This window comes from Chlorocebus sabaeus, chromosome 11, assembly GCF_047675955.1.
Source record: "Chlorocebus sabaeus isolate Y175 chromosome 11, mChlSab1.0.hap1, whole genome shotgun sequence".
Lineage (NCBI taxonomy): Eukaryota > Metazoa > Chordata > Mammalia > Primates > Cercopithecidae > Chlorocebus > Chlorocebus sabaeus.
Genome location: NC_132914.1, coordinates 31,519,488 through 31,537,455, shown reverse-complemented (window position 1 = coordinate 31,537,455; position 17,968 = coordinate 31,519,488). Strand labels below are relative to the sequence as shown.

General features: G+C 36.1%; 1 protein-coding gene and 1 long non-coding RNA gene across 51 annotated transcripts in view; one reads left to right on the top strand and one right to left on the bottom strand.

The window, feature by feature from the left end:
- The window catches only part of CAPRIN2 (caprin family member 2), a 45,700-nt gene that overhangs the window by 12,175 nt on the left and 15,557 nt on the right, over positions 1 to 17,968 (top strand). For 41 of the 50 annotated variants that reach the window (XM_037990187.2, XM_073020596.1, XM_037990183.2 and 38 more), the window contains 7 exons: positions 1,657 to 1,743; positions 7,674 to 7,912; positions 9,130 to 9,212; positions 11,291 to 11,458; positions 12,513 to 12,556; positions 13,467 to 14,144; positions 16,678 to 16,800. In XM_037990187.2, coding sequence (XP_037846115.1) covers positions 1,657 to 1,743; positions 7,674 to 7,912; positions 9,130 to 9,212; positions 11,291 to 11,458; positions 12,513 to 12,556; positions 13,467 to 14,144; positions 16,678 to 16,800 — 1,422 coding nt within the window. The remainder of the gene's footprint in view (positions 1 to 1,656; positions 1,744 to 7,673; positions 7,913 to 9,129; positions 9,213 to 11,290; positions 11,459 to 12,512; positions 12,557 to 13,466; positions 14,145 to 16,677; positions 16,801 to 17,968) is intronic. The other 9 variants (XM_037990214.2, XM_037990219.2, XM_037990211.2 and 6 more) reach the window with 2 other exon arrangements.
- The window catches only part of LOC119621290 (uncharacterized), a 42,441-nt gene continuing 29,900 nt past the window's right edge, over positions 5,428 to 17,968 (bottom strand). Inside the window, exon 3 of the long non-coding RNA XR_012094478.1 lies at positions 5,428 to 5,553. This is a non-coding gene — a long non-coding RNA (uncharacterized lncRNA). The remainder of the gene's footprint in view (positions 5,554 to 17,968) is intronic.

Below are 17,968 nucleotides of genomic sequence, written 5' to 3'. Positions count from 1 at the left end.
TTTCTGTTTCCTGTAACCATGACCCCATGACCCTGAAGTTTTCCCTTGCTTTTAAGAGCTTTTTTTTTTTTTTTTTTGGCTGCCCTGTTAGAGTTGCTTTTTTTGTACGTTATAGTAGGTGGTATCATGCTATATGTTCTGCAGTTTGCTTTTTTCACTCATTATATTTAGTGTTTTTATATCAATACAAGTGCCTGTATTTTATTTGGTTCTCTCTACTTAATTTTAGTCTGTAAATAAATGGATGCTTGAGGTTTTTTTTTTTTTTTTTTTTTTGTCGTCGCTGTGAAGAATTTTACTTTGAGGAATATTTTAGGTGTTACTGAGAATCAGGGGTAAGATTTTTTTTTTCAGGGTATATCATTAGGCTGTAGGACATGCTTACGATTAACTTCATAGGTGAAAATACTGAACTGTTTTCCAAAATTATTGTACCAATTTATACTAATACTGGTATTGTTACATAGGAAGGCCTATTCTGTAGTTTTATAAAGACTTAATATTAGTCTATTTTTTCAACATTATTGAGGTATAATGTACTTAACACAAAGTAAACCCATTCTAAGCATACATTTGTTTATAGTAAATTTGTAGAGTTATCGAGCTTGTTAGCACAGTCTCATTGTAGAGTATTCCTATCATCCCCTCAAGGTTCTCTTTTGTGCTCTGATTTACTTTCTAGCTTTATAAATTTGTCTTTTCTGGACATTTCACATAAAATAGTCTTCTGCATCTTGCTTCTTTTACTTAGCATAATATTTTTGAGGTTTATCCATGTTATATAGCATATACCAGTATTTCATTTTTTTCTGTTGCTGACTAGTATTCCATTGTATACGTGTACTCATTTTGTTTATCCACTTACCAGTTGATAGATATTTGGATTGTTTTCATTTTGGGATATTACGCTGCTGTATACATTTATATACAAGTCTTATGTGGACATGTTTTCATTTCTTTTGGGTAGATACCTTGGAGTGTAATACTTTACTATTTTAATTACTGAGGCTTTATAATATGTATCTGGTTGTGCAGGTTCTCCACCTTGTTCTGTTTCAGATTGGTCCTTTCTCTTTCCATATAGATTTGAGTTAAAGTCCCATGAAATATCCCCCCTCTTTTCTGTCAGTGTTGTTCATCTGGGAAATCTTTAAAAAAATTTTTGCTCCTTTAAATTTCCTGTAGGACATTGCATATTGTTTGTTAGAATATTTGTTTTTGTCTGTTATAGGTAATTATTCTAAGTCTTTCCACCATATTATAAATGTCTTGAAGTTGGTTGTTCATCTGTTTGATACTCACTGTGCTATTTGTGTAATATGTTTGAGTAGTGAATGAATATTAACAGAGAAATCCTATTGGCTCAGTGCTATTAAAACCAACAGGCCTTTCTGATCTTAGACTTTATAGGGGTAAAATTGGGACTCATATTTCTAATATAAAAATTGAATTTCTGGCATTAGAATTGAATTTTTAAATGCAACTTAATATAACTTGTATTAGTACTCTTTCTTCTTTTTCTTTAGGCAAGTACTTTTTTGTGTATGTATAGTAAATAGCGATAAGGTCTTAAATCTCTTCTGTGTTTAAGAAACACTTATTTTCACATATTTATACTTAGTCACAAAATTGATGTTTTCTTATCCTATTTGGTAGGAAGCAGTAGAGAAATATGAAGAAGTGCTACATAATTTGGAATTTGCCAAGGAGCTTCAGAAAACCTTTTCTGGGTTGAGCCTAGATGTGAGTATGTTTTCTTTGCTTTTCCTGAAACCAGTTTTAACCATTGATCTTGGAGAAAATGTCAAGTGTGTCAGTGTCTGATAATGGTGTTTGGTTATTCTTCATCTAATTTCTGCTGATATTTTATTGGGATGGAGGGTTGAGGATAACTGTTGGAGAACTAGTTTTTTTTCAGATTTCTGTAGTCTCAAGGGAGAACACAAATGGCATCTGAATATGAGACATTGTGAATAAAGCATTAGTTATCTAATGTATGTTATTTAATTATAGAATTATAGAAATCATTGAGAAAGGGAATCAAACTTTTGACAAGGTATATTTATTAAAGATATTTTAGAATATAGGCTTGTAAATTTATATAAGATAGGCTTCTTTCACATTATTTAACATACGAGACACCAGAGTTGGTAGTCTTGAAAGCATGAAAATTATTAATGGGAAAATTAATGACTCACATTATAAATAGAGTTAAATCTGGCCCCACTACTTGTTAGGTTCTCTATGTTGGCAGTTCAAACTTTTATCTCTGACAAATTTAATCAGTAATATGAAGTCTTAAACACTTCTCAGTGAAGTATTCTTTACTTTTTCAAATCTTAGCATTAGAAGGTCCTTTAAAGGTCATGTTCCAACAATTGCAGAAATCTTTAAAGAAATTCATTCCTGGAGTGGAGAGCATGCCTCATAAGATAATCTCTTCTATTTTTTTGGATATTTTCATTTAAAAAAATTATATATATTTTTTATTGTATTTTAGAGACAAGGTCTCGCTCTCTCACCCAGCCTGGATGCAGTGGTGTGATCATAGTTCACTGCAGGCTTATAATCCTGGACTGAAGGGATCTTCCTGCCTTGGCCTCCCAAAATGCTGGGATTACAGATGTGAGCAATCGCCCTGGCCTATTTTTCTTTATAGTGAACTAAAATTCTCTTCTCCATTCCTCTGGAATAAAAAAAATTATTTTAGGCTGGAGACATTTACTATCTTAATTCTTGGCTAAGAAGGATTACAAATATAGTTAGAAGTATACTTTTATGATGTTTAAAATTTTCTGTCTTCTGTCTTTACTCAGAGTTACCCAATAACAATTTAGTTTTTCATTCAGGTCTGTATTTTTCTAATGTATTCTTTTCTTTTTAGATTAAAAATGTTTAAACGATGCCTACCTTGTACCAGGCATCTATGTGGTTCCACTTGATTTTTACAATAGTCTGGGAAGTTGCTGTAAATAGTCCCATTTTACAGATCAGGAATCTTTTTTTTTTTTTTTGAGACGGAGTCTCGTCCTGTCGCCCAGGCTGGAGTGCAATGGCGCAATCTCGGCTCACTGCAACCTCCACCTTCTGGGTTCATGCGATTCTTCTGCCTCAGCCTCCCAAGTAGCTGGGATTACATGCGCGACTTATTCTTCTTTTTAAGAAAACTTTTATTTTAGGTTTAGGGGTATATGTGCAGGTTTGTTATAAAGGTAAACTCATGTCATGGGGATTTGTTGTTTAGATTATTTTGTCACCCAGGTACTAAGCCTTGTACCTAATAGTTATTTTTTCTAATCCTATCCCTCCATTTACCTTCACCCTCAAGTGGCTCCAGTGTGTGTTGTTCCCCTATATGTGTCCATGTGTTCTCATTATTTAGCCCCCACTTATACATGAGAACATGTGGTATTTGGTTTCTGTTCCTGTGTTAGTTTGCGAAGGATAATAGCCTCCAACTCCATCCATGTTCCCGGAAAGGACTTGATCTTGTTCTTTTTTTCTGACTGCATGGTATTCCATGGTGTATATGTACCACGTTTTTTTTATCTAGTCTATCATTGATGGGCATTTAGATTGATTCCATGTCTTTGCTATTGGGAATAGTGCTGTAATGAACATACGCGTGTATGGTAGAATGATTTATATTCCTTTGGATGTATACCCAGTAATGGGATTGTTGGGTCAAATGGTGGTTCTGGTTTTAGCTCTTTGAGGAATCGCCACACTGCTTTTCACAATGGTTGAACTAATTTACACTCTTATCAACAGTATGTAAGCATTCCCTTTTCTCTGCAACCTTGCCAGCATCTGTCATTTTTATATTTTTTAACAATAGCCATTCTGACTGGTGTGAGATGGCATCTCATTGTGGTTTTCATTTGCATTTTTCTAATGATAGTGATGTTGAGCTTTTTTTCATATGCTTTTTGGCCACATGTATGTCTTCTTTTGAAAAGTGTCTATTCATGTCCTTTGCCCATTTTTTAATGTTTATTTTTCTTATAAATTTATTTAACTTCCTTATAGATACTGGATATTAGATCTTTGTCAGATGCATAGTTTGCAGAAGTTTTCTCCCGTTCTGTAGGTTGTCTGTTTACTCTGTTCATGGTTTCTTTTGTTGTATAGAAGTTCTTAAGTTTAATTAGATCTAACTTGTCAGTTTTTGCTTTTGTTGTGATTACTTTTGGCATATTTGTTATGAAATCTTTGCCAGTTCCTATATTCAGAGTGGTATTTCCTAGGTTATCTTACAGGGTTTTTATAGTTTCAGGTTTTACATTTAAGTAAAAGGAACTTACTCAAAGTCATATGGCCAGTAAGTGGTAGAGCCAAGATATGGCCCTAGGTACTTTTTCTCTATACTATGAAGATAGTGTCTTATCTGTGTGTGTGTGTGTGTGTTTTTTCTGCTGTAGTCTAGAGGTAGCTCCCAACTCACCAAATTTTGTTAATATCCATGAAATTATTTTTACTTGCCTGTGTTTGAGGTTTACTTTCATTTTAGGTGACATGAGAAAGTACTTTGGAGGTTGTCTTACTGAATCAAGACCCTAAAAGGTGCTTGGCAGTACTTTTGAGTTTTTTTTTTTTTGGTGGTAATTTTTGGGCTCCTCTTTTAAGTTTTTCTTTTGTCAGACATGTTCTATGATAGCCAGTTTTGCAGTTTGTGGAATGTTTTCTTTTTTCCCTTCAAAGTAAAGTTGGAAGTCCTTCTTTTTGACCTTGTCACATTCTACTTTGTCCTCATGAGTTTTGTCCCCTGGTAGGGATTCATCATTCTGAGTCTCCATTAAGAAAACCAATTTTGTTGGCCAGGCGCAGTGGCTCACGCCTGTAATCCCAGCACTTTTGGAGGCTGAGGCAGGAGGATCACGAAGTCAGGAGATCCGGACCATCCTGGCTAACATGGTGAAACCCTGACTCCACTAAAAATACAAAAAATTAGCCGGGCATGGCGGTGGGCGCCTGTAGTCCCAGCTACTCGGGAGGCTGAGGCAGAATGGCATGAACCCAGGAGGCAGAGCTTGCAGTGAGCTGAGATCGCGCCACTGCACTCCAGCCTGGGTGACAGAGTGAGACTCCGTCTCAAAAAAAAAAAAAAAAAACACACACACAGAAAACCAACTTACCAATTTTATTATTCAGTACTACTGATTAAGAGTGGTTTACTTCTTCTGTTTTCCTTTTCAAACTGGTCCTTAACTGGAAAAAGAGAACAATATAACTTACCTTTCTAATTTTCATCTAAAGAAGGAGAAATTGGCTCTTGTCCGTGGCTTTTCATGACACCTGATCATGATCTGGGAGACTTTCTTGTTACTTGATTTTATTCAACAAAAATTTGAGGCCCTCATATTTGTCAGACTCTGTGCTGAGCATTAGTGAATATTGGTGAACAGTAGATGTAGTCCCTGTCATCGTGGATGCAGATAAATAAAAAATAGCCAGGGATGGTGGCTTACGTCTGTAACCCTAGCCCTTTGGGAGGAGGGTTGCTTGAGTTCAGGAGTTCGAGACCAGCCTGGGCAACATAGGGAGACTTCATGTCTATAAAAATAAAAATTAAAAAAACAATTAGCCAGGTATGGTGACATGTACCTGTGGTTCCAGCTATTCAGGAGACTGAGGTGGGAGGATCACTTGAGCACAAGAGGTCGAAGCTGCAGTGAACCTTGGTGGTTCCAGCTATTCAGGAGGCTGAGGTGGGAGGATTACTTGAGCACAAGAGGTTGAAGCTGTAGTGAACCTTGGTTGTGCCACTGCACCCCAGGCTGGATGGCATAATGACACTCTGTCTCAAAAACAAACAAAAAACCCAAAAATACTTTGATAGGGGAAGTTCAAGGTGGCATGAGCCCATATGACCACCCAGTCCTACCTTGGGAGACTGGCCAAAGATAAATCTGAGATAATCATGTGGTATAATTGTCTGAAGATGCCCTGCAAATCAGTTGCTTTTGCTTATACCATGATGAAACTCTGTCCAAGAGAATCCCAGTGTCTCGGAGAGCTAAGAATGCCACCTCCATCCTCTTTTCTTCTCTCAAGCAGGATCAGATAATCCTATAGTTTTGGTAAGTGTTATTGATGCAGTCTATACTGAGGTCTTGGAAAAAGCCTTACTGAGCCTTTCCCATCTGAGAAAATGTGCTTGATCATGCAACCTTCAACCAGTCTATTTCTCATTCTCAAAATTTTATCTTCACTTACTATCTTTCTGCCCCTAGCAGTAGCGCAAATCAAAAGTTGCTTCCACATCCCCTAGGAAGGGATTAATTGTGCCACAGTGAATCTTTTTCATGAGATTCCCCCCCCCAATTTTAATCTGTTAGGATTTATGAACATCTCTTTTATGTAATTTAAAATATTGATGCTATATCAAAGTACTTTGACCCGTCTATAGAAAAAAATCTTAGTGTTTTTTTTTTTTTTGTATTTTAATCTTCATACCTTGCGAAATATCCAATATGATGGAAACGTTACAATCAGAAAACCTATGGAGGGAAAAGACCTTTTAGGTTTCTTAATGGAAAGATATAGTACTTTTTACTTAAATGGCAAGTCCAGAATAGTACTTTTTAGTTAAATGGCAAGTCCTTTCTGGGACCCATGAATATTATGTCAGATTTCAAGGTGTTATAGTTCTAAGCTTTAGAGTAGATCTAGGGCTGCTCAATCTATATACACACATTGTTGGAGGGGAAACTTTTTTTTTTTTTTTTTTTGGTGGGGGACAGGATCTCACTTTGTTGCCCAGGCTGGAGTGTAGTAGCACCGTCACCGCTCACTGCAGCCTTGACCTCCTGGGCTCAAGCGATCTGTCTACCACAGCCTCCTGAGTAGCTGAGACTACAGACACACACCACCATGCCCAGATAATTTTTGTATTTTTTGTAGAGATGGGGTTTTGCCATGTTGCCCAGGCTGGTCTTGAATTCCTGGGGTCAAGTGATTCACCCTCCTCGGCCTCCCAAAGGGCTAGGATTACAGGTGTGTACCATTGTACCTGGCCTGAGGGAAAACTTAAGCTCCATTTATTTTCTATATCTGTTTTGTCAGCTAAATATTGGAGGATATAGCTCGGTCCAGACTGACAGGGCAAATTATTATTTAAAAAATTTTTAATTTTACTTCTTAAACAAAATAGCATGTTTGCTGTGGCTGATTTTTGGCATTACACTTGGAAGACACTTTATGTCCGTTAGCTTTTCAGTTCCTTATGCTTTAGCCAGTCGTCTTTGGTTGATTGAAAATTGACCTTTTTAGTTCAAATATATTTTCCCCTGGAATATGAAATGAAAATAAAAATCCTAAAAGGTCCAAAAAGGACTGATATACATAAACGTGAAAGAGTAAAATGTTGAAATGAATATGGACGTCAGTGATTGGTACTTCACTGCTCGTCATGGTGATATTAGCAGTACTAGACATATCCTGGATTTGGGAGTTAGATATTTGACCCCCTTGGCTCCAGTTACCTGAGACAAACCGGTTTATTACTCAGTGACTTCTTTAGCTCAAAAAGGAGACAGACTAAACTGATAGTTTGACAGTCATGAGATTTATCATCTAATCTCAGCTATTTGGGTTTAGACTTTGTAGAACACGTATTTCTAATATGGGATGGTAGAGAATTGTTACCCTTAATTAGCCATTTGTTTTAACAGCTACTAAAAGCGCAGAAGAAGGCGCAGAGAAGGGAGCACATGCTAAAACTTGAGGCTGAGAAGAAAAAGCTTCGAACTATACTTCAAGTTCAGTATGTATTGCAGAACTTGACACAGGAACATGTACAAAAAGACTTCAAAGGGGGTTTGAATGGTGCAGTGTATTTGCCTTCAAAAGAACTTGACTACCTCATTAAGTTTTCAAAACTGACCTGCCCTGAAAGAAATGAAAGTCTGAGGTAAGCTAATGAAAAGATTTTCCTGAAATGAAGCGCTTGACACTTTAGCTTTTTAGCAGTGTGTGTGTGTGTGCGCGCGTGTGTTAGAGAGGGGGAGAGAGAAATTAAGAAGGTACTAATTTGATTCAGTATGGAAACTTTGGCTGGCCCAGACTCTGACAGGGTTGACAGATTGTCTGAAAGGAAAGTGAATTTGAATGGTCTCATTAACATGCTCCTTTATTGTAATACTAATGTTTTAAAAAATGTCTGAGCATCAAATTTTAATCCTGTACAAGTATAATATTATATCTATTTCTAAAACTTTTAAAATAATTTTTTCAGAGTTGCCTTCTTACTTCTGCTATACTTAAGTAGAGGTAAATAATATTTAATGTGGCCGGTATCATTAAACTTTCAAAGTAAGAATTATTTGGTGTTCTTATTATGCTGTGAATAACTAGTGAGAAATACATTTGATAGTTTAAAATACAAAGCCTGCAAATTGGGGCTGTCTAATTTTTTTCCCTCACAGTGATCCACTGCTCTTTTTGTTTTGATGGAGTAAATCAGCTAGGGGACAGATGCTTTGCTCTTGCTTTGTTAGATGCAGGCTATTCCAGCTCTGTATTTGTTAGCCATACTAAAGTAGAGTCAGATTTCAACAGTTACTAGAAGTCAGTCTCTGATCAGAGAGAAACCTAATAGAACTCTTAATTGCCTATGTATAGCCATATATTTTTAAATTCTCATGCTGATAGTCTACTCCATCATCATCATCTGTACATTGCTTTCTTTGCTTTTGTGGGTTCAGGGAATGTAGCTTCACTTTAATATATGAAATGTAAGCAAAACATAACTTGTTAAATAAGCTGCTTTTTTAAAGTCAAATGCGGCTCTTAATATTTCTATTCCAGTGTTCTTTTATCTAGGTCATACACCTGAACTAATGATACTGCATTGGCAGCTTTAAACTCTTTTTGGTCTATTCTTTAATAGTTTTATTTGGTAAAATCCATATTTTAGTTGTTTTAAGGAAAAATTCTTACATTTGAAATCCTTGAGCAGGCATTTAGTCACCGTGTATACATTTCAATTTTTTTATTTCCAAAGAGCAAAAAGACAAAATTAACATTTGAATGTCTTGTCTGTTAATGGGTTATATTGCATAAATTGTGCTGCTCCATATATATGTACTTCTAAAGCCACTTTGTTCTGCTGCTGCTTTTCCTTGTCAGTGTTGAAGACCAGATGGAGCAGTCATCCTTGTACTTTTGGGACCTTTTGGAAGGTAGTGAGAAAGCAGTGGTAGGAACGACATGTGAGTTTTCTCTACTCTGGACTTATGCAGTAAATACTAAACTTTATGTCTAGAAGTTTAGTATGATATTGAGGGTCTAAACTGTGTCAGTCCATCAGAACTTACATGTCTGACAATAGTATATTCATTGGGAGAATGATCCCTTTGTTTAGTTCTGTTAAAAGCAGCTATTGTATAACCCTAGTCACTAAAATGGAATTCAGGGAGAGTTTTGAAGTGGCAAGTCAATATGATTTGGAAATAGAGCTAAGTGCTGGCTTCAACACTAGCTTGATCATTTTGGGGTTCAGTTTTCTATTCTGTGTGGTAGTACCTGTTCTATTTAAGAATCTGAAGTTCATACAGTGTTAATAATTGAGGCTTATTTACTAGATCAGCCTAAGAATATATGAATGGTTTTATAGTTTATTGAAACATTGTTGTCTATTGATCCGGAAGTGGTCTGTGGAAAGAGAGTTCTTTTGGCTTGCTAAATAGACTTTGGCCAAATGACCAAATACAAATGACTGGACATGAAGTACATAGCTTTGTGTACTAGCTTGGAGTAATGAAAACTCACTAGAAGGTAGTAGATATTTTTGTTACCAGTGATTGCTTCGTTTAAAAAAAAAAATCCAAGTATCCATAACTATCTTAAGATTTCTAAGTTCGTTCAAGCTTAAATCAAAATTAAAAGTTTATTTCTTGGTTAGAATGCAAAATGAGTTTAGAAAATAGTTTGGCAATATTTTAATAAAATGAAGCACACACTTATAACATGAAGCAATTGGTCTTCTAGTACCTAAGATAAATGAAGACGTGTTCATGTAAGTACTTGTACATGAATGTTCATATTAGCTTTATTCCGCTGATAAATCGATAAAATGTGGTATACCCATACAGTGGAATCTACTCACCAATAAAAAAGGGACAGAACTATTGATACATGTAACATGGATGAATCTCAAAATAATTATGCTGAGTGAAAGAAGCCAGACATAAAATGAGTACATATTGTATGATTTCACTTATATGAAATTCTGGAAAAGACATAATGGAATGATAGCGGGTTATTGGTTTTCAGGGGGTCAGGGGAGGAGACTAATTGCAAAACGGGTAGTAAGGAACTTTTTGGGTTGATGAAAATCTTCTGTATCATGATTCTGGTGGTAACACAACTAAATATCTGTTAAAACTGTACAGTTAAGATAGGATAATTTTGCCTGTAAATTATATCTGAAAGCTGATTTTTTTTTTAAAGACAAAATCTATGTCATAGTACTCCTATGAAAGGAATAATATACTCAAATGAAGTATGGAAACTCTGCTTAGTTTGGGATTATGTTTTTAATGGATATTCAAATAAAATGACTTTAGACCTATTTGTAGTGTAGTGACTTCAGCATCATTTTAAGGTTTTTCTTGATCATCAAATCGTCAGGTGGTAGGAATGACAAACAGCATAACTCGAGTAAAATCTTCATGATGGAATTTTGTAGTTTAAAAATACTTCAGAGTTTGTACAAGATAGGGTTTTCTAAAATAGATTAATAATATTAGTAATCTAATAGAGATTGTCCAATATAGGACTTTGTAAATCAACCTAATAGATAGATTTTGAGGAACTGACTTTTACTTCTCTAAAGCCTTAATTATTTGGGGAAGATAGAGTGGTTGCTAGTTGTGATGTCTTGGGAGCAGATAGGAAAAATGACTTATTTCTCATCTCAGAGAATAGATGTATGCTTTTGTGACATATTTGATTAGGGTCTCTGATTTTTAGTCATTTTTCAAATGGTGGAAATGGAGGTCCGGAGAAACTAAAGTGACTTGCTGAACTTTTGAGATTCTGATCTTGTTAAAATTCATATTGATTCAGCATAAAATAAAGATGGACTGCATATTTACTTTTCACGGTACTGATAAGTTCTCCAGTCAGTACCATGAAAATGTAAACTGTTGTAAACTATTGTAACGATGTATTGTGTACATCAATGTAAACTATTGTAACGATGTACTACAACTAGGATAAAATTAGGATTTCCCAGTAATTTTCAGTGAGGTCATGTGACAACTAAGTCTTAATCACTCTTTCTTAGACAAACACTTGAAAGATCTACTGTCTAAATTGCTGAACTCAGGCTATTTTGAAAGTATCCCAGTTCCCAAAAATGCCAAGGAAAAGGAAGTACCACTGGAGGATGAAATGCTAATACAATCAGAGAAAAAAACACAATTATCGAAGACTGAATCTGTCAAAGAGTCAGGTTTGTTGTGACCTCTGAAAATCCTTATAGTGGTTGCATTTTTTAATGCCCCAAATGAGTCACATATTGTACAATGATTGCCTTATTTTAATTTGTAAGGTTCTACATGCATGGGAATCTTTACTTACCGCAGGATAAACCTAGGTTTATAAAACATCTGTAGGCTTTATCACCATGATTTACAGAGTGAACCTTATTAGAAATATTAGTTTGTACTTTGTTCCAAAAGAATATATTGGTTAAAAGGAGGCATTTATGGAATTTCAGTAAACTTCTCTGTTAAACTACTAGTGGGATAATTCTGTTTAAAATTGTTTACAGTGAAAGTTATGGTAGAATCCAATACTGTAGTAGAATGAGGATGTAATTAACCTAAGGTTGAAATATCAATTCAGGGGAAAAAAATGCTGAAGTCAGTAAAGAAAATATACTTTTAAAATTACCATTTGCCTGGGGAATAAATATTTTGAGCAAATGGCACTTTTGCTTTTGTTTACCAAACTTGGATTTATTAACTATCTCTTTTAAGGAGGTAGCCCAGGCAGGGTTCTGGTAGCCATAAGCAAGAGTCAAACCATTTTCCATGTTTATTTCCCCTTAGTTCTTAATACAAAGTCCAGTGCTTAAGTATCTCCACTCTCTTATCCCCTCCTAACCTTAAGCTGGCTTGTAAGAGGTTTTTAAGGGCTCTATTTCAAGCTGAGATGACCAATTTTTACCCCATGAGACATGAGCTATAATGCTAACTTGAAAAAACTGTGTTTTAGGGTAAGAGGAAATAGTCTTATTTTCAATCAGATATCAGTTTGAAACTGAAACTTGACTTTTGTGAAGTGTCTTACATAAGGAGAGCTACTAGTTTGAACTAGCCTCAGACCACATGCTTTGGACTAACAAGCAATAGAATTCCTCTTGCCATCAATATACTTGATTGTATTGCCCTTTTTCTGTTATGAGTCTTCTGAAATATGTTTCTAGAATGAATTATAGTTGTAATCTGTCTAAAAACTTATAGTTCCCGTAGTGTTTATTCGAATTCTTTTTATCATCCCAGAGTCTCTAATGGAATTTGCCCAGCCAGAGATACAACCACAAGAGGTAAGATACTGAAGGACAATTTGCTGATGTTGATTTTTCAGCCTTTTGTATAGGGTTGTGGTTGGAAGCTAAAGCTCTAGAGCCAGACTGCCCGAGCTTGAACCCTGGTTCTGCAGTTTACTAGCTTAGGGACTTTGGGCAAGAAGTCTGGTCCAGCTGTGTCTGTTATTCCTCATATGTAAAATAGGGATAATGATAATGACTAATTCATCGGGTTATTGTGAGGATTAAAGAGGTTGATCTAAATTCTAAATTACTTAGAATTTGACCTGGCACACTGACTGCCCAAGTGTTAGCTATTTTTGGCTCCTGTGTTAGAGGAACTTTAAGATGCACAGGACTTTGCCGTCTCCAGAATTTACTCACATTGGTAGCAGAAAAGGGTATTTATTCTCTTTCTGAAGTGACATTGAAATTCATGGGAAGCTGAAAAAAAGAACGGGAGATTCAAAAACAGTGTAATTGATGTATAGGGGAAATAAAGAAAACACTGGTAGCTTAGGAAATGTAAGGTTTAAGGTTACATAATTTAATCTTGAAGTTGAACTATCCTCTGCCTTTTAATGTTTGAGGGAGTCACCTTGGGAGAAGGGTCCTAAGGCTGGCAAAGGCAGAAACAGCCTTGGTAGAAGAGTCTGAATCAAGCAATTGTTGCCAGTCTTAGGCAAGTCAAACAGAAATTGCTACTTTTGAAGTAGCGAAGTCTGTATTTCTGTTAATTGAGGAAAAAAGAATGGACAGAAAAGTAGGAAAGAGAAGTAGGAAAATCTTTTCAAGTAGAATAAGGACAGAAATTTCATATTAGTGCAACAACTTAGATCAGTGGACGTAGCAATACTAATAGAGTTGAATATTCGCTTCAAGGTCTTCTGTGAATTTTGTGACTTAAGTGCATTGTTTCTCTATCTAGTTTCTTAACAGACGCTATATGACAGAAGTAGATTATTCAAACAAACAAGGTGAGGAGCAACCTTGGGAAGCAGATTATGCTAGAAAACCAAATCTCCCAAAACGCTGGGATATGCTTACTGAACCAGATGGTCAAGAGAAGAAACAGGAATCCTTTAAGTCCTGGGAATCTCCTGGTAAGCACCAGGAGGTATCCAAGCCTGCAGTTTCCTTAGAACAGAGGAAACAAGACACCTCAAAACTCAGGTCTACTCTGCCAGAAGAGCAGAAGAAGCAGGAGATCTCCAAATCCAAGCCATCTCCTAGCCAGTGGAAGCAAGAAACACCTAAATCCAAAGCAGGATATGTTCAAGAGGAACAAAAGAAGCAGGAGACACCAAAGCTGTGGCCAGCTCAGCTGCAGAAAGAACAAGATCCAAAGAAGCAAACTCCAAAGTCTTGGACACCTTCCGTGCAGAGTGAACAGAACACCACCAAGTCATGGACCACTCCCATGTGTGAAGAACAGGATTCAAAACAGCCAGAGACTCCAAAATCCTGGGAAAACAATGTTGAGAGTCAAAAACACTCTTTAACATCACAGTCACAGATTTCTCCAAAGTCCTGGGGAGTAGCTACAGCAAGCCTCATACCAAATGACCAGCTCCTGCCCAGGAAGTTTAACACAGAACCCAAAGATGTGAGTTGATCTGTATCATTCTGCTTCTGTCAGTGTAGGCATAAATAAGGTGTTGTGGTAATGACTTTTTTGTTCTCTCTCTTTTTTTTTTTTTTCGAGATGGAGAATCACTCTGTCACCCCGACTGGAGTGCAGTGGCACAACCTCTGCCTCCCGAGTTCAGGCAATTCTCCTGCCTCAGCCTCCTGAGTAGCTGGGACTACAGATGCATGCCACCATGCCTGGCTAATTTTTTGTATTTTTAGTAGAGACGGGGTTTCATCTTGTTAGCTAGGATGGCCTGTATCTCCTGATCTCGTGATCCACCCACTTCACCCTCCCAAAGTGCTTGAGATTACAGGCGTGAGCCACTGCGCCCAGCCTTAGTTCTCTTCAAAACCCATGTGAAGTTAATGTATGAAATATTTCACCCTCTTTAGTGGGTAGATTTATTATTTTCCCTTGAAAACTGGGAGTTAATCTAGTCTGTCTTTGAGCCTAATCTGAGATGAAATTTCTGCAATTATAAAATGTTGTTTTAATGCCAAAATTTTTACAACATAACATGATATGAAAATAGTAGATAGATTAGACAAGACCATAGTGTGAACAAGTGAGTAGTGTAAATGCTTGTCACAGGATGGGAGATACTGTATTTCATTTGTTGTCATTTACCTGCTATATGAGTAACTTTTTCTGACAAGTTATATTTTTCTATATTCTCTTGCTTCTCTTCTACTCCTTTATGGTCACTCAGTTTAGCCCAGGTCTTTATGAAGGTGGTTTATAAAGACCTAGGGTGGTTGCGGATACTTCAGTATTGGGGAAAGGATTTGAATTAGTTCTCTATTTCCATTTCAAAATGAGAATTTTTCCAAAGATAGGAAGAGTGTTGGCATTAAATATTTTGTAGTTAGGTTTTGGAATACAAGATTCAGTTAAAATATAAGGCCACATTCTTTTAAGCATAAATAACCTATTTCAGGTAGATAAAAGTTACATTGAATAATTCTTGGGTACAGTACTATGTTAGGGTTGCCTTTTATTGTAAATTACTTATTTACTACTATTTATAACATAAACTTGTTACCACGTCATTTGCTGAGATGTATGAACTTGTGCTTCCACTGATCTCTTAATCTCTGTGGAGTAGTCTTCCTTACACTTTTGTGCCATTTTAGCTAAAGGCTTTCTGATAAACCATTGGCCCTCTAATAGTGTGAAAAACATTTTGCTCGGGGAAAGCAAAGCATTGCATTTTATAAGTAAATTACCCTTGGCTTAATTCTGCTATGGAAACAAAATTTTAGAGTTATGTGGCTGTTTTGCTCTCCTTTCTCCTTTCAAGTTGCTAATATTAATTTTAGCTTCTTCCTGACCCTGCGGAAGATTAGCAGCTTTATTTTATTAACCAAATGTCACACAACCGTAACTGTAATGTAACTATTTTGAAAAACATATTTTAAAACCCAATTTAATATCTCAATAAAGCTGCTTTTAAAAACGTGGTTTAAAATTCCAGTAGGTATAGCAATGCAGAACCTTTATCATACCAGAATATTATCATGCTATTTGATGAATTGCATTTAAAATCAGGGTTGCATATTTGGAAAGGTCAAAACATATTTAATTTGCTTTTGTGGCACAGATAGCATTATATTGAAGTTGCAGGGTTTTTCATTTACTGAGAGGAGAGGATACTTCTGTGTGTAATATAGTATTTTTCTGTCTTGGAATCTGAGCTTTCTAGAATATTGACTAACTACAGTCAAATGCAGAATAGAGTTCAAAGCCAAAAGACTAGATAACATGAAATTAATCACTAATGTTCATACCTTCCTCCTAAAAGAGTCTCATATGTATTCACTTACGGTCTGTTAACTCTATTTTATCTGGTACCTTTGACAAACTTAGCTGTGTATCTTCTTTGAGAATTAGAAGGTGGAGAAGAGGAGCTAGTGGAGGTTGGCGTGTTGACAGCTTTAAAAAGTAACTGTAAATTGGTCTAATTCAGGATGTGTAGCAATTTTAAGCAATTTAGGATGAATATCAGTAGCCCCCAAGAGTGTACTTACTTTATAACAAAATATAGTGTATCCCCCTCAATTTTAGGGTGTGTATATGTATGTATTTATATATGTATTTACATTTTGATTTCTGAAATCAGATACATCTTAAAAATGGGATGTATATTTAATGTGGTAGTAGTAATTTTTGCCCTGGAAAAAAAAATCATTGGTATGTCTCATAGTCATTGGTGTGTTATACTAGAGGACATATGATAACTCGTGTCCATAATGAAAACACTCTTAACAAGGAGGTTCTGCTGGATCTTAATTTTGTGTTTTAGAAAGAGTTCCATGAAAATTGTGAAGGGGAAAAATCTGTTTAAAGTTTCCTTATTTAGAAACAGTATTTATGAGAAAATTCTTTAACTGTGATAAATGAACATTGCTGTTTTTTCTTTTCCTTTAAGATGTAGTGATAAGCTGTTTCCTAGACTAGGCTCTTGAATTTGAATTTCACTCTTACACATTATGGGTTTATCTTGTAGGTGCCTAAGCCTATGCATCAGCCTGTAGGTTCTTCCTCTACCCTTCCGAAGGATCCAGTATTGAGGAAAGAAAAACTGCAGGATCTGATGACCCAGATTCAAGGAACTTGTAACTTTATGCAAGTATGAGTCATTTACAAAATCTTAAATGATATTCATGGGGATTCTAATTGGAAATATTACAGTGAAATTATTGTTAAGAGCATTGATTGGCCGGGCGCGGTGGCTCAAGCCTGTAATCCCAGCACTTTGGGAGGCCGAGACGGGTGGATCACGAGGTCAGGAGATCGAGACCATCCTGGCTAATACAGTGAAACCCCGTCTCTACTAAAAAATACAAAAAAATAGCCGGGTGAGGTGGCGGGCGCCTGTAGTCCCAGCTATAGGGAGGCTGAGGCAGGAGAATGGCACAAACCCGGGAGACGGAGCTTGCAGTGAGCTGCGATCCGGCCACTGCACTCCAGCCTGGGCGAAAGCGCGAGACTCCCTCTCAAAAAAAAAAAAAAAAAAAAAAAAAAGAGCATTGACTATTCTGTCAAGTCCTGGCTCTGCTGCCTCCTAGCTCTCCTAGCCTGGAGTTTAGGCAAATTACTTAATTCTGCCTCAGTTTCTTTATTTGAAAAATGAGGATTATTGTTCCTACTTCCTAAGTTTGTTAGAACAAAAAAAAAAAATGAAGTAAGCATGTGAAAAGCTTAACTTGCACAAGTATCATTACTGCTATAGATCATCAGTACTGAGAACTGTGAGAACCTACTCTATGCTTGGTATTGTTAGGTACCATTGTAGTATAGATATAGAAAATAAGACATTCATTGCCTTCAAGGAATTTATATTCCAGTTGTAGAAGATTGTAAATTTATGTTAAATCAACAGTTAAATGATAAATTGTGTTATACAATATATTTATGTTGTGAGAAACACAGAATTTGAGAATAGTGTGAGATTACTGAGGGCTAAAGTAGTCAAATAAGTATTTTTGTTTAGTAAAAGATCCTGAGCTTTGAATATAGACCTGGGTTTAAATTCTGTTACTTACCAGCTGTTTAACTGACCTCCAACACTTATTTGCAAAATGTAGGAATTGCCTATACCATCAGATTACTTGAAGATGAAAGAACTAAAATGCTCCCTGCAAATGTGTAGCTTAGGTGTGCAAAATACTGGAAACTTTTCTGGGAGAACCGAGACAGGCAGAAGAGAGTGATTTCTCATCATGGAAGTGTTTTAACAGCATGAGCTAGTAAATGGTTGAGATAAATAGGTGCTCTTTGGTTGGGTGTATTAAAAA